This window comes from Macaca thibetana, chromosome 11, assembly GCF_024542745.1.
Source record: "Macaca thibetana thibetana isolate TM-01 chromosome 11, ASM2454274v1, whole genome shotgun sequence".
In the NCBI taxonomy this organism is placed as follows: domain Eukaryota; kingdom Metazoa; phylum Chordata; class Mammalia; order Primates; family Cercopithecidae; genus Macaca; species Macaca thibetana.
The window spans coordinates 61371625-61385395 of NC_065588.1; the positions used below are offsets into that span (position 1 = coordinate 61371625).

General features: G+C 39.0%; 1 protein-coding gene across 1 annotated transcript in view; it reads left to right on the forward strand.

Moving 5' to 3' along the window:
• Positions 1 to 204: 204 nt before the first annotated feature.
• LEMD3 (LEM domain containing 3) overlaps positions 205 to 13771 on the forward strand; it is a 79027-nt gene continuing 65460 nt past the window's right edge. The window contains exon 1 of the mRNA XM_050748612.1: positions 205 to 1784. Coding sequence (XP_050604569.1) covers positions 269 to 1784 — 1516 coding nt within the window. The 5' untranslated portion in view covers positions 205 to 268. The remainder of the gene's footprint in view (positions 1785 to 13771) is intronic.

Sequence of the window (13771 nt, forward strand, 5' to 3'; positions counted from 1 at the left end):
GGCAGGGCGGAGAACAGCTGGAGATGAGACAGAGAAGAGCGGGGAGAATGCGCCGACACCTCAAGGTGAGAGAGTAGAAACAGTCTCCGCCGTGGGAGCCGCGCGCTGCTCAGGTGGCTGTTTCCCGCTCAGGTGAGCTCCTCCCGCGCCTCCCATTGGCCGAGACGCCCGCGGCGCTGGGAGGGCGACGCCGCGCGGTCTAGTTCAGGGTCTAGGGCGGCGCGTCACTTCCGGTAGCGCGGAGCTTGTAAAACACCCTGGAGAGAAAATGGCGGCGGCAGCGGCTTCGGCACCTCAGCAGCTCTCGGATGAGGAGCTTTTCTCTCAGCTCCGCCGTTACGGCCTGTCTCCCGGACCAGTGACGGAGAGCACCCGCCCGGTCTACCTCAAGAAGCTGAAGAAGCTTCGAGAGGAAGAGCAGCAACAGCACCGGTCGGGGGGCCGCGGCAACAAGACGCGGAACAGTAATAACAATAACACGGCAGCCGCCACGGTCGTAGCCGCGGGACCAGCGGCGGCAGCAGCCGCGGGGATGGGGGTCCGGCCAGTCGCGGGCGACCTCTCCTACTTACGGACTCCTGGGGGCCTGTGCCGAATCTCGGCCTCCGGCTCGGAGAACCTCCTGGGAGGGCCCGGGGGCGCCTCCGCCGCCCCCACGGCTGGCAGCAAAGTGCTGCTGGGCTTCAGCTCGGACGAGTCGGACGTGGAGGCCAGTCCCCGGGACCAGGCCGGCGGCGGCGGGAGGAAAGACCGGGCTTCGCTCCAGTACCGCGGGCTCAAAGCGCCGCCGGCGCCCCTGGCCGCCAGCGAGGTGACTAACAGCAACTCTGCCGAGCGAAGGAAGCCCCACTCGTGGTGGGGGGCCAGGAGGCCGGCGGGCCCCGACCTGCAGACCCCGCCGGGGAAAGATGGAGCAGTGGAGGACGAGGAAGGGGAGGGAGAGGACGGTGAGGAGAGGGACCCGGAGGCCGAGGAGCCGCTCTGGGCGAGCCGGACCGTGAATGGCAGCCGGCTTGTCCCCTACAGCTGCCGGGAAAACTATTCGGACTCAGAGGAAGAGGACGACGACGACGTGGCCTCCAGCAGACAGGTATTAAAGGACGACTCCGTTTCCCGGCATCGGCCCAGACGAACCCATAGTAAGCCTCTCTCCCCGCTGACTGCTAAATCGGCCGGCGGCAGGCTGGAGACTTCAGTTCAGGGAGGGGGAGGACACGCGATGAATGACAGGGCGGCGGCTGCCGGGAGTCTAGACAGGAGCCGAAACCTCGAAGAGGCGGCGGAGCAGGGAGGAGGGTGTGATCAAGTGGACTCCAGCCCGGTTCCTAGATACCGTGTTAACGCTAAGAAACTGACCCCACTCCTGCCCCCGCCACTTACTGACATGGACTCAACCTTGGATTCGTCAACAGGCTCCCTTCTGAAAACCAATAATCATATTGGCGGTGGGGCCTTCAATGTGGACTCTCCCAGGATTTATTCTAACAGCCTCCCTCCCAGTGCGGCGGTGGCCGCCGCTAGTTCACTCAGGATCAACCACGCCAATCATACGGGCTCCAATCATACCTACCTGAAAAACACATACAACAAACCGAAGCTTTCCGAACCCGAAGAGGAACTTCTCCAGCAATTTAAACGGGAGGAGATGTCCCCAACAGGGAGTTTCAGTGCCCACTACTTGTCGATGTTTCTCTTAACTGCTGCCTGCTTATTTTTCCTAATACTGGGACTGACATACCTAGGAATGAGAGGGACAGGAGTATCTGAGGATGGAGAACTCAGCAGTAAGTATTAAATCCTGTGGGTAAGGTAACAAAGGGAATGTTGTTAGTGGTCCGCTTTAGCCGCGCTTAGCGTTTTACATGAACTGACTTACCTGCAAGAACATGGTTTGACAGCAAAGACGCAACAGTCAGTGCATGTGTCATCTTTCTTTAAGAAAGAACACCATTATCGAAATGATATCATATGACTGGTGTTAAGTTTTCTGCATGATGTATTGTGAAATTCAAAACAATTTTTAAAAGAATATTATAAGCTTGTTAGTAAAACTCATTTGTATATGTGACAGTTTTCTTTTAGCCCTAAATATTTGCGCAGATGCCAATCACTCAACAAATTTGAAGTATTAGGATAAGGCACATTATAAATGTAGTGTTTTTTCAAATTGAGTTGTGATTCTAGTAGGCAATGTAGTGGCTCTTGAAATTCGAATTATTTGTAGTATTAACTGTATGCATAAATTCGGGTTAAATATTTTGTCGTATTAACTATATGTATAATTTCTTAATAGTGAATGAATATAAAAAAGCAGCAAGGCACACCTCTTAATTTTTTTCCCAGCCCAAAGCACTTTCCCTGTCATCTGTACAAAAAGTAGTGGTAGGGCAGTGCAGGAGCTTGCAGTCAGATTTCCTTGGACTGGTTTCCAGGTCCTGTTATTTACTTGCTAAATGACTGTAGGTAGGTGTGTTCATTGTCATTATCAAAGTATTTCTGCCCTTAAACACAAAAAGAAGATGAATGCAGACCATTTTGTGTTCTGCGAAGGAAATAAAGATGAGTAATTGAAGTACACAACTTTATTTTTTTTTCCTTTTTTAAAAAAAACTTACCACACTACACTGACGTAGGTGTACACTGCTTTAGATTGAACGGAGGAGGTACTGTTTGAGGTGAGACCTGAAGCAGGAGACAGCCTTGTTGAGAAACAGGAGACCATTCTGAGCAGATTGTAAGAGGAAGGACCTTGAGTTGAGCAAGAGAGCCTTCTTGTAGGTTAAAGTGGTTAAGCACCTTGAGCAAAAGGGAGAGAGTAAGAGTTAAAGCTTCTGAACTTTCCTAATCTATAAAATGAGGCCTCTATTGACTAGAATGATGTTTGTGAAGATTAAAAGAGAAAGTAAATTAGTACAAAATGGACTTCTGAATACATAATTTCTCAGTGTTAGGTCTCTCTCTGCATTCCCCCTGAAGCCTTCCTATTTTCACCCAAGATGAATTCACCGTATTTTTATTTGTATTCATAAAGTTGGCTTATTAGTTTTATTTCAGAATAGAGTGAAAGCTGCATTTAGCCAACTCAGATAAAGAATAGGAGTCAAAATAGTGTAAGCTTTGATATAGCCAATTCCAAGACAGTCAAATAATAGATTATTACTCTATTGCTTAATTACAGGGGTTAGAACAAGAATGAAATTCAGCTCTCACTTTAATTTGTTCCCTGGGAGCATGAGTGTATTGTGTCCTGCCCCAAATATTGGGGAGAAAAAAAATAAGGGCACACTAGAAGTTCAACTAGTAAAAGTTCACATAAATTAAATGACATTACCTATCAGCAGTAGCTATCTGCATCTGTGTCTCTAACAGCTATAAGATCTGGCCTTTTTCTTTTTTTTTTTGAGACAGTCTCTCTCTGTCGCCAGGCTGGAGTGCAGTGGCACGATCTCTGGTCACTGCAACCTCCGCCTCCCGGGTTCAAACGATTCTCCTGCCTCGGCCTCCCTAGTAGCTGGGACTATATGCACGTGCCACCAGGCCTGGCTAATTTCTTTTTTGTATTTTTTAGAGACGGAGTTTCACCATGTTAGCAGATCTGGCCATTTTCTAAGAGCTAATTGTTTTACATCTATTGTACCATTTCATCTTCCCAGCATCTCACAGAAGCAGGTGGTATTATCCTCATTTTTTGGATGAGGATGATACTAAGTTAAGAAATGCACTGAGTGTTGAACAGTTAGTAGTAAGGCTAAGATTTGGTTTCAGATTTTATTTCCAACTATAAAGACCATTTTAACAGTTTTGGGTATTGTTTGTAGAGAACTTTCTAAATAAGTGGGTACCTTTATTATGATTAAGAAAGTAATTGACGGCTGTGCACGGTGGCTCACGCTTGTAATCCTAGCACTTTGGGAGGCCGAGGAGGGTGGATCACGAGGTCAGGAGATCGAGACCATCCTGGCTAACATGGTGAAACCCCATCTCTACTAAAAATACAAAAAAAAATTAGTCGGGTGTGGTGGTGGGCGATCGCGCCACTGCACTCCAGCCTGGGCTACTGAGCAAGACTCCATCTCAAAAAAAAAAAAAAAAAAAAGTAATTGACTGTTTGGTAGGATTTCATACAGAATTATTGATAAGCACAATTCTCAGTTAAGGTGACTTTCACATCTTTCTCATCAGTATTAAGATGAATGACTAATGTGATGTACTAAAAGTTCAGGTAGAATAGGATAGGAATGCTAGGATTTTGGTACTCTTCACCTTCACGGATAAGGAAGGAAGGAAATTATATTTACATTTTAGTAAATGGTAAATGTGAAGTAATCTGGGTGTTGGAAAGAACAAAGAAGTAGAGGATCTAGGTTCTAGGACTTGTCTGAATGACTGTGGTCAAGCTCCTTAATCTCTGAGCCTCATTTTATATACTAAATGGAAATAACAATATCTGCTGTCTGTGGGGTTGTGAGGGTCAAGTGAGACAGTGTTTTAAGCATAAGGTGGTATTATTCAGAAGTTTAGACAAAATTTGTTGTATTCCTGGTAAACTAGAGAGAGAAATAGTTAAGACATTTCTATAAATGATATAGTAGTGCATTTCTTACCTGTTTAACATTTGGTTTTTATCCCATTAAATACACATTATAGAAATTAATACAGAAATTTGAATCAAAGTATGATGAATCCTTAATGTATGATATACTTGACATATTGTATGTCTACCCTGTGGAAAGAAGTGCCTAACTTCAGTTAGTCTGCACACCTAACAGTGTTAGGGTATCAAGAGTGAATAATATTTTCACTCCATATATATATGTATACACACACACACACACACACACGTATTCGATATCCTTTGTTATATTATGATGCTTTAACCGTGGAGTTCGTTGGTCAAATAATATGCTTAGGGAAATCCTTGTACTTTGAGCAATAGTTTTCACCAGAAGATTGTAGGTTATATGTGAGAGTAACTTTTAGGAGGCTTTTATTAGTTCTTTAAATTACATATAACATATAATAGATTAGTCTTTTAAATTGTTCTTAATAATATAGTCTTTGAAACTTTTTCATCAATACCCTATTTTTTATTAATTGAATTGCTCTAAGTCTCTTCTTCCTCATCTATAAAACTAGGGGGTTGGATTAGATGATCCCTAAGCTCTTTCCAGCTCCAAGGTTTAAGATTCTAACTTTGAACTGCCATACCAAAACAACTCAAGGATCAACCTGCAGTCAGAGTAGTCACTTGTTCCACAGGCGATTAAATCATTATAGCCCACCAAACGAAAATAGAGAAGCAGAGTAGATCAACTGTCCTAGGCTCATATGATCATTATTAATTTTTTTTTTTCAGTTACAAAAGACATGACTTCTACAGAAAGTTTGAATAGAGATGAAGGAAACAGTGAATGGTTATTGTATGCCTCTCTTCCTAGCCTCATGCTGCCCCCATATAAATAAGTTCAAGTATTAAGATCCTTTCTGACCTTCCTTAATATTTTTCATGTAAATACATCTGTGTGTGTGTGTGTATATGTGTGTGCGTACAGATTTTCATTCAAAAACAGAGTGTCTACTATGTGCCCGGTACTATTTTAAGCAGCAGGGATATGTGGCGAACAATATGTTGCATATGTGGAAGATGAAATCTCTGTTACAGAGCTTACACTTCTAGGAGGGGAATGGACAAGTAAATAAGAATTTCAGATAATGGTAGTTGCTAACACAAGGTATTGCTGGTAACTTTTTGGGGCTGAGGTGAAGAGATATGCAATATTACATAAAGGTAGGCAGACTTCTCTGAGGAAGGATGTTTGAACTGAGATATGAATGACTTGAAGGAACTAGCCTTTGATCAGGAGAAGAGCATTCTGGCAGAAGTAACAGCAAGTGCAGGATTCCTGAGGCGAGAACAGCCTTGTGTGTTGAAGGACCAAAAAGAATGGCCAGTGTTGCTGGGACATAATGAATGAAGGGGAAAATGGCATGCTGTGAAGTTAGAGGTAGGTATGGGCCAGATCGTAAAGACCTAAACACCTTGAGGGGCGTTGAAAGGAGTCAGAATTTTAAGTGACATTATAGCATACATGTTCTGCAACTTGTTTTTTCACTTAACATTGTATTATGGGTAACTTTTCCATATACTAATTTTAAGTACAGAGGTATAACTTTAAAATCTCATTTTCCACTAGTCCCTTTCTCATTGTATAAAAATGCTAAAATCTCTATCATTCTAAAAATGTTGCTCTTCAATGCTCTTTTCTTCTCTAGTTGTTACTCTCTTCTCAAACTTTCTACCTCTATTTTCTTCCCTGCCATTCACTCAACCCTGTCTAGTTTAGCTTTCTTCACCAGCCATTCCTCTGCTACCTCTCTTCTTCAAGTCACCAGTTACTCAATTTTCAAATCCTCATCTCTTTGGTATGTTTAGTGCATTGACAGCTCCCTTCTTCATGAAACTTTCTCCTTTCTAAGCTTCTGTATCACTACTCTCTCTTAGTTTTCATACTCCTGTCTGCCTGTTTTAAATATTGGTGGTCTCCACAGCTTGATCTTTGGCTGTCTCCTATTGTACACATTTCTCTAGGAAGTTTCATTCACTCTCCTGGCCATTATCTTCGTTTTGTATTTTTACCTTGGATTTCTCCTGAGATCTAGGTATACCTATTTGTTTACTAGACATGTTTTGGGTATACTAGAAGTATGTACCAATACCATCTGACATTTTCCTTATATTTATCTTGTTTTTGCTCCTCTTCCCTGTTTTAGTTAATGGTGCTTCCATCCACCCAGACAGAGCTCAAGAGAGAAACCTTGGATTTATCTAGATTCTTTCCTTTCCCTCACCTTCCTCCAAACCCCCAACCTAATTGGTTACCAAGTCCTGTAGTTCTGTTTCCTGTGTATCTTTTGAATCAGTCTTTTTCTGTTCCTCGCCACTGTTCTAGGTTAGTCTCTTGGCTGAACTCTTTTAGTAACCTAAAATGGTGTCCCTGCTTCTAGGCTTTAGCTCTTCCAGTCCGTTTGTCAGTACAGAGCAGTAGTTCTAAAGCACAAATGTGATCATCCCCTCTTGTTTAAAATTACACAATGGCTTTCTGTTAGTTATTGGCCAGAATCTAAACTCCTTGGCTAAACTGTTCAAGATCTGACTATACTTGCCCTTTCTACCAGTCCCCCTTATCACACTTACTTTCTAGAAAACTGAACTACTTGATGTTCTCTAAGTAATGAAATTTGTGCTTTTCTACCTTTGCACAAGTTATCCCCTTTTTTGGGAATGTTGTTTCTTTATTGTGTAACTGTGATTCATTCTTAAATATGTCATCTCCAGACATCTCTGACTCTCTGTCTTTTTACCCTAGGGTTTGGCCCATCATTTTGTGCTCAAATAAGACATTAATGCATCCTTCATAGTATTTAGGGCAAAGTATTATATTTGTGTGTCCATCATGCCAAATAGATTACAGCTCCTCTCTTTAGAGTAATCTTTCTATAGGAGTAGAATACAGTGTTAAAGAGTACAGACTTTTTACTCAGTTCTGATTTTGGCTCTACTTTTAAAGTAGACTATACTAGAGATATAATTGCCTCATACTAAAAATGAGATTGATAATACTGTCTCAGGATGACTTGTATTAAGTGAGATAATGCATCTAAACTAGTGTTGTCTGGCACGTGGAAATCTGTTAGTAGATGGTAGTCACATTAGTATCTTCAGCACAGATTCATTATTTAGCAAATATCTGTTGAATAAATGATCACATATCAGGTACCCAGTATATATGCACTGTTAACTCATAATATCTAACTCAGTAATTGGTTATCTACTTAGTGTCTTGTAAGGATATGTAAAAGAAATCTTATTTCTGTAGAAGCCTCCACACCACTAATAACAGTAATAGGAAATGGCTAAGAAACATACGGGATATTATGTGGTGACACACTTGTATAAAAGGGGAGAATTCACTGTAAATTCTGAAATGATTGGTCTTATATGATCAGAAGCTCTAAATTCAACATTTGGATTTTATTCTGTAGGTTGAGTAATGGAGTTCATAGAGGTTATAAAGCAGAGGACAAGCATGATCGAATTGGTCTTTTAAGAAGGATAAACAGGTGATGGTGTAGATAGTGATAGGATTGGAGGGAAGGAGTAGGGTGATGAAACCTGAAGGAGGTTGATAAGTGGGAATGGAGTTGGGCCTCTGAACGACATAATTCATTTGAAGAAAGACATATGGTTTTGAATATAGAGAATAAAGTAGAGATAGGAGTCAAAGATTATTCTGGCCATGAACCTGGATGACTGTGAGAATGTTAATGTCATTGGAGGAATTAGAGATGTTGAAGAGGGATCTTGTTTGGGGAAAAGTGGTCTAGGGAAAATGAGTTTACTTAGGACTTATTATTTGAGTTGTTCAAGTGAAAAATTCTTGAAGGCTCTTGTAGATACAGAATTGGAGTGAAGATGAGAGACTGGTGCTGAATGTGAGTACTAGTACTGTTTACTAAAGGAATACTTTTAAATGTTTGTTTGTTCTTTTAATGTGTTGTTGTTTTCTTTAAAACCAAGACCGGTTGTTACAAAGAGGTAACATGTTTTATGTCATTGTCGTTTAAAAAATACTTTTACTTTTTAGACTAGCCAAAAGGTCCCAACCGAACTTGGTATCTAAAATGAATATGGGGAATAAGCATTTTGAAAAATAGTTGTTGCTCTCATTCTTTTTTTTTTCCCAACATGAGACAGGGTCTTGCTGTGTCACCCAGGTTGGATTGCAGTGGTGTGATCATGGGTCACTGCAGCCTCAACCTCCCAGGACTCAAGCAATCCTCACAGCTCAGCCTCCTGAGTAGCTGGGACTATAGCTCTGCACCACCACACTTGGTAATTTTTTGTATTTTTTGTTGAGATAGGGTCTCACTTTGTTGTCCTGGCTGGTCTTGAACTCCTGGGCTCAAGCGATCCTCTTACCTTCGCCTCCTAAAGTGCTGGGATTACAGGTGTCAGCCATAGTGGCTGGCCTATTCTCTCATTCTTGAAGAATGAAAGCTCTGTGTTATGTTTGAAGTTTTACGAGTTGACTGCTTTGTAAAAAAAAAAAAAAAAAAAAAAAAATCCTAGATCTATGAGAATATTCCCATGAATGCCAGGGATTTGCGTATACCAGTTTGATGATTTCAGAAATTAAAGTCTACTCTATGAAGATGTTTTTCATTTGAAAATTTTCCCTAGAATGATTTAAAATTAAAAATAATCAGAGGAAAAACTTGTGAATCTCTACAGATATATCCACGGAGACTAGTTTGAGGATACATTGGCATAGCTATCAGAGAACCTAGATGTCAGTATTGGCGCTTCCACTTGCTAGGTTTTTTTTTACTAAGGCAAGTTGCTTAGCTGTTGTAAACTTCAGTATCCTCATCTGGAAAATAGGTTAAATGAGAATTATTGAAGTAACGTGTGTAAAGTAAAACTTATACATGGCACATAGTAATAATAATAACTAACCCTTATGTAGCATTAACTGTGTACCAGGCACTGAGCTAAACAATTATTATTTAATCCTTATGAGGTAGGTACTTATCCCATTTTATAAGTAAATGGAGAAGTAACTGAGAAGTAACTCACCTAGGGTCTTGTAGCTAGTAAGTGAAGCAGCAGTAGTTGAACTCAGATAGTGGCTCTTAACCGTTCTTCTAGATTGCCTTTTAATATGTATAAATAAGGACTTGATATATGTTCTCTACTATTATTGTTATTAGAAAACTGTGAAGAGTATAGATTCATAAAATCCTAGAAGTGCCAGGAATAATCTATGAAACCTAACAACTTTAGGAAAAGTGGTATTCATCCAACAATTATGAATCACATGGAACTTTTTATCCTTAAGGTTTTAGATTAATTAAAGGGGAGGGGGCATCTGCCATAATACAAACTATAATATGTAATACATAGAACAATAATACAATATGAAAACTGTTTCTAATTTTTAAAATATTTGCACAGTCTCAAAACTGGTAGGGAAAGTGATCTTTTGATTTGTATTACCACTTACAACTTGTTCTTTCCATTGTTCATTTTTAGGATATAAAGACCTTTTCGTACATTTGTTCCCCCTTTTTTGCTCCTTTTAAATAAACTTTGTATTTTCCTTTTATACTCATATTCGTTTTAATGGAAAGGATGTGTTTGATAATTTCAGGGACACTTTAAAAAATTATTTTCATGATTCCTAAGAGTTGGGAAGTTCTTAAAGCTTGCTTCTCCTTGCTCATTGGTTATTCAGTATTAACTTTACCTATCTGAAAAATACATTATATAAATAAAAGGAAATTTCTATCCTCAGTGCAAAGATAATTATATAGTTTATAAGTTGTTTAAAAGAGAAAGACACCTTAAACTGTTGGAACTCTCCTCCAAAATATACTTGTTAGTTAATAAGTACTACTAACTTCTTTGTGAAAATTTTATTACTAATGATATAATCTAAATTAGAATAAAGATATATTCTAAGGGTGGGGAGAATATCAGGAAAAATAGCTAATGCATGCTGGGCTTAATACGTAGGTGATGGGTTGATAGGTGCAGCAAACCGCCATGGCACATGTTTACCTGTGTAACAAACCTGCACATCCTGCACATGTGTCCCAGAACTTAAAATAACGTTTTTTTAAAAAATGTATTTTAATCTTGTATTGATTATACACTAAAAATTGCTGCCATTTAATTTGGGAACATAGCTTAATATTAATTGTGGAAATTGTTATGACGGTTATTTGCTTATAACTTTGGATTTTGATTTTCATATTTAGAATTTATTTTTAACATAGATTTTATTTATTTTTTATTTTTTTGGAGACAGGGTCTCGCTCTGTCGCCCAGGCTGGAGTGCAGTGGTGCAGTATCTGCTCACTGCAGCCTCCACCACCCAGGTTCAAGTGATTTTCCTGCTTCCACCTCCCAAGTGTCTGGGATTACAGGCACATGGGACCATGCCCAGCTAATTTTTGTATTTTTTAGTCAAGATGAGGTTTCACCATGTTGGCCAGGCTGGTCTTAAACTCCTGACCTCAAGTAATCCACCCGCCTTGGCCTCTCAAAGTGCTGGGATTGCAGGTGTGCGCCACAGTGCCCGGCCTCAACATAGATTTTAAAGTGAACCAGTAGCAGTATATTTGACCAGTAACCTTTGGATTTCACTGTTTTAATAATCTGTGGTTTAAACTGCATCAGTTTATACATTATATCATATATATATAGTTAATAATATTATTTATTAACAATACTACCAAAATTTTTTTAAACAAGAGTTGATCAGGAAGAAAAGTTAGATCGTAATAATTTATTTTGCACATTTAATGTGATTATTTAAAAAATATATTTCTAAGGAAATTAGCTCTTCAAAAAGGTTATAAAAATTATTGTAACAGGTAATCTCTAAAAATAGAATAATGCATCTATCATATGGAAGCCATCATGAATTACTTTTCATATGTCTTGATTTTCTTTTATTTCGAGGTATAGTTTAAAATTATACCACTTAATTTTTCCTGGGTAGCAGATTTATTGCTTTGTGCTTTTGCACACCTTTTTACTTAAAATGCTTTTGCAAGATGACTTCTGAATTCATCTTTACAGCTATGTTACTATCAAATGACAAGCTAAAGTTTAAAAACAAGGCTTGGTTGTAAAACTATGCAAGAGTTTAGTTCAGCTCTCCTGAACTAATTGGGTAGTAAGTATGCACCAGCAATTGCTGTCCTGCCCTGAATGTGACATGAATAGAAAAAACCCTTTAGTAGCAAATGAGTATTTTAGCACATAGCAGAAAATTAATTTTGTTTTTCAGTTAGCTCATATATATCTGAGTATGTACACACACGCGCGCGCGCACGCACAGACACACACACACACACACACACACACACAAAATTTGCTCACTATGGCTAATTCCTGAAAGCACGCTATACTTACAAAGGATGCTTTTGCTCTGTAGGAGTTCACCAAGGTAAAATTTTCAAAGCATATGAAGAGGATTGTTGAAATTAATTAGGAGGTGAGGGGAATCTTGGAATATCTACTTCTAGCCTCTGAGCTATGACTTGGAACCTTGGTCAGCCTTATTAATGACTTCCTTGGTTTATAAGTGTATCTCCCATGGGATCACAAATGCTTTCTTGTTTGATTTAGTTCATTTGAAGAAACATTAAGTTTCTCCTACTCATTTATTCATTCAATCACCCATTCACTCAGATTATTTATTGAGCACCTATACTATGTACCAGGTAATACCAGAAGATAAGTATATATCATACTTTTTAGAACTATGGGAGTGACACTCTCCCCACACTTTGGCTGGCATTCTCTCCTTTCTCCTAAATATTTCTACACTAGCTAGCCTTCAGATTGGGATTTTGTTACCATGCAACAATATATCAGATTTTTATATATTGTGACTTAGGAAACATACTTTAAAAATTAGTTTCTGTAAATTCGAGTATACCATCTGGTAAAGCTTACCACAGTGGATATGTACACAAAAGAAATAGTTGGATAATTGAAGTAATGTGTGTTGATCATTCCTTTCACCTTTTCTGTATTACCATTTTCTCAATTGGGAATTCTACCTTTAAAACCACACAATTTTAATAAATGTAGGTTTTATTATTTCTTGCAGGTTTTTAGGAGTAATTTTCAAAAAAGGAAGAGACATGAAGAATGAATTTGCCAAAAATGAAAATGTTATAAAATCTGAACATTTATGATTATGGTTCATGATGTTCTAGAAATATTCTTATCCTTTTGACAGCAGTGTTATTTTGGTTTTTTAAAAATTTCATCTCTAAATGTCCCTTCTTTCAGATTTTAAAGCCTTAGGTGATAAGAGCAAACATTTATTGAGAATTTTCAGTGTGTGTGAGCATTTTATTTTAATTTTCATGCGGGTAACTACTCATACTATGTCTGTGAGAAAATGGAAAGATAGAGGGAATAAGGTTACAAGTGATTTGTCCAAGGTCCCACAGCTACTACGTGTTGGAGCCAGCATTTGAACCCAAGATCTAACTTTAGAGTTCACAGTATTAACTACCAGGCAGCAGTAGAATTTTTTTATACTTTATCTTATTGTTAGCTGCAAGCTTTATTTGGGCAAGCAAGATACATATAACCTCTGGGCCTTGTTTTTTGTGTCTGTTAAATGAGGGTATGGTAAAATCAACTTTATTTCCAGCCAGTGATTTTTGTAGGGAACTGCTGTGATAATGTCTGTAGAAATGCTTTGGAGAAATTTGGAGTGATACGTAACTGTAATTTTAATATTATAAGTTAGGACTTAACATCTATAGTAGTTTAAGTAACACATGTTCAGCACTATGACATGTCCAGTCAGTAATGTTAATAAGTAATAGAGTTGGCTAAATTTATAGTCCTTATCAGTATTTTTAAACCTTTCTCTCAAGCCATTTGAGCAGATAAAAGGGAGTATCTTTTCACATTACATAATTAGTGCCTTCCTTATCTCCAGGACTGAAAAATAATGTGTTTTTTTTTTTTTTTTGCAGCTATATTAAACAGGTGATGACACAACTTGAAACTGGATTGTAGCCTTGCTATTCACTAAAAGGTAGATTTGCTGATAGGAAAGTCAGAGATGGGATACATTGCTTTAATCCAAAATGTAGTACTGAATTTGAGACAGAAAAACATTTTTTAAGAATGAGGATGGGTCTTAGAGTAAGATTCTGTTAATATTATGTGAAG